The 1089-nt window shown below is 20.4% G+C and overlaps 1 protein-coding gene across 1 annotated transcript; it reads right to left on the bottom strand.

Annotated features, from left to right (window-relative positions):
- Positions 1–779: 779 nt before the first annotated feature.
- On the bottom strand, positions 780–935 carry LOAG_15918 (acyl-CoA synthetase long-chain family member 6; the record flags this gene model as incomplete). The annotated part of the gene is made up of 1 exon (XM_003151406.2): positions 780–935. A coding segment is annotated over one exon (156 nt), but the record flags the coding sequence as incomplete, so codon positions are not given.
- Between the last annotated feature and the right edge of the window lie 154 nt (positions 936–1089).

The raw sequence follows: 1089 nt of genomic DNA, 5'->3' as shown, positions 1-1089 counted from the left end.
AATTTTCCTTTCTCTTAATTTTTTTCGGGTTTGGTTTTTTTTTCGTATAAACTTCGTTTTGCTTATTCAAGAAGCTTAATTAAAACTATATGATGGATAAATATATTCTTGAAGCGAATATAAAAGCGAAATTTCGAAGTTTTTTTTTTTTTTTTTTTTAAACTTCAACAAAATTACCTTTTTGGTTAATTTTTGAATATCAGCGCAAAGTTTTTCAACATCAACAACAGCAATAGCTATTAAATATTCATGCAAGGTTGAGCCATAAATGAAAATCTAAAATGAATGATATGATATGATAATTAATTTGGACATTTTTTTTTTTTTTCAATCAACAACAAAAGGAATTCTTCCAGAAAAAAAAAAAAAAAGAAATTCAGAAATCTAGAAGAGAAATTGATGAGTTTCTTTTTTATTTTTTGAATATTTCATAAACTATGGAATTTTATAAGTAATAAATTTATAAATGATAATTTATAAATGATAATAAAGTAATTTATAAGTTACAATAAAGTAACAATTTTATTTTAAACGGAATGAATAATTTTTTTTTCGATTTTATAGAAATACTATGAAAAAAAAAATTTTGTTCGCATATATTTCATCTATTTATTTATTTATTGAATAAATTTTTCCATTAATTTTATAGGAATTTTATAAAAAGAAAAAAAAAGTTTCTTACCTTAAATATCCTTTCCATTTTCTTTTATTTTTTTTTTATTTTTTCTTTTTTATCATCCATTTTCTTCATAAATCTTTCCATCTTTTACTAATCTTACCTGTTTTACTAAAGGATGTTGCAAATAGATATTTTCAATTTGTTCAGGTGATACAAAATCAGCTTGTGCTAATTTAAATAAATTATTTTTCCGATCAATGATACGTAATGAACCATTTGGTAACCACATTCCAATATCACCAGTATGTAACCAACCCTAAAAATGAGTTAAAAAAAATAATTTTGCATTTTTTTTTTTTTTTTTTTAATGAAATGATTTAAATTTTTGAGAAAAAAAATCATGCTAATAATTTGAAAAAAATTATTTCAAAAATATTGTAATGATAAAATATGTCATTATCGTATTTTTT

This window comes from Loa loa (assembly GCF_000183805.2).
Source record: "Loa loa unplaced genomic scaffold supercont3.3183, whole genome shotgun sequence".
Lineage (NCBI taxonomy): Eukaryota > Metazoa > Nematoda > Chromadorea > Rhabditida > Onchocercidae > Loa > Loa loa.
Note: the sequence above shows the minus strand (reverse complement) of the source record. Positions and strands in the feature narration are given on the sequence as shown.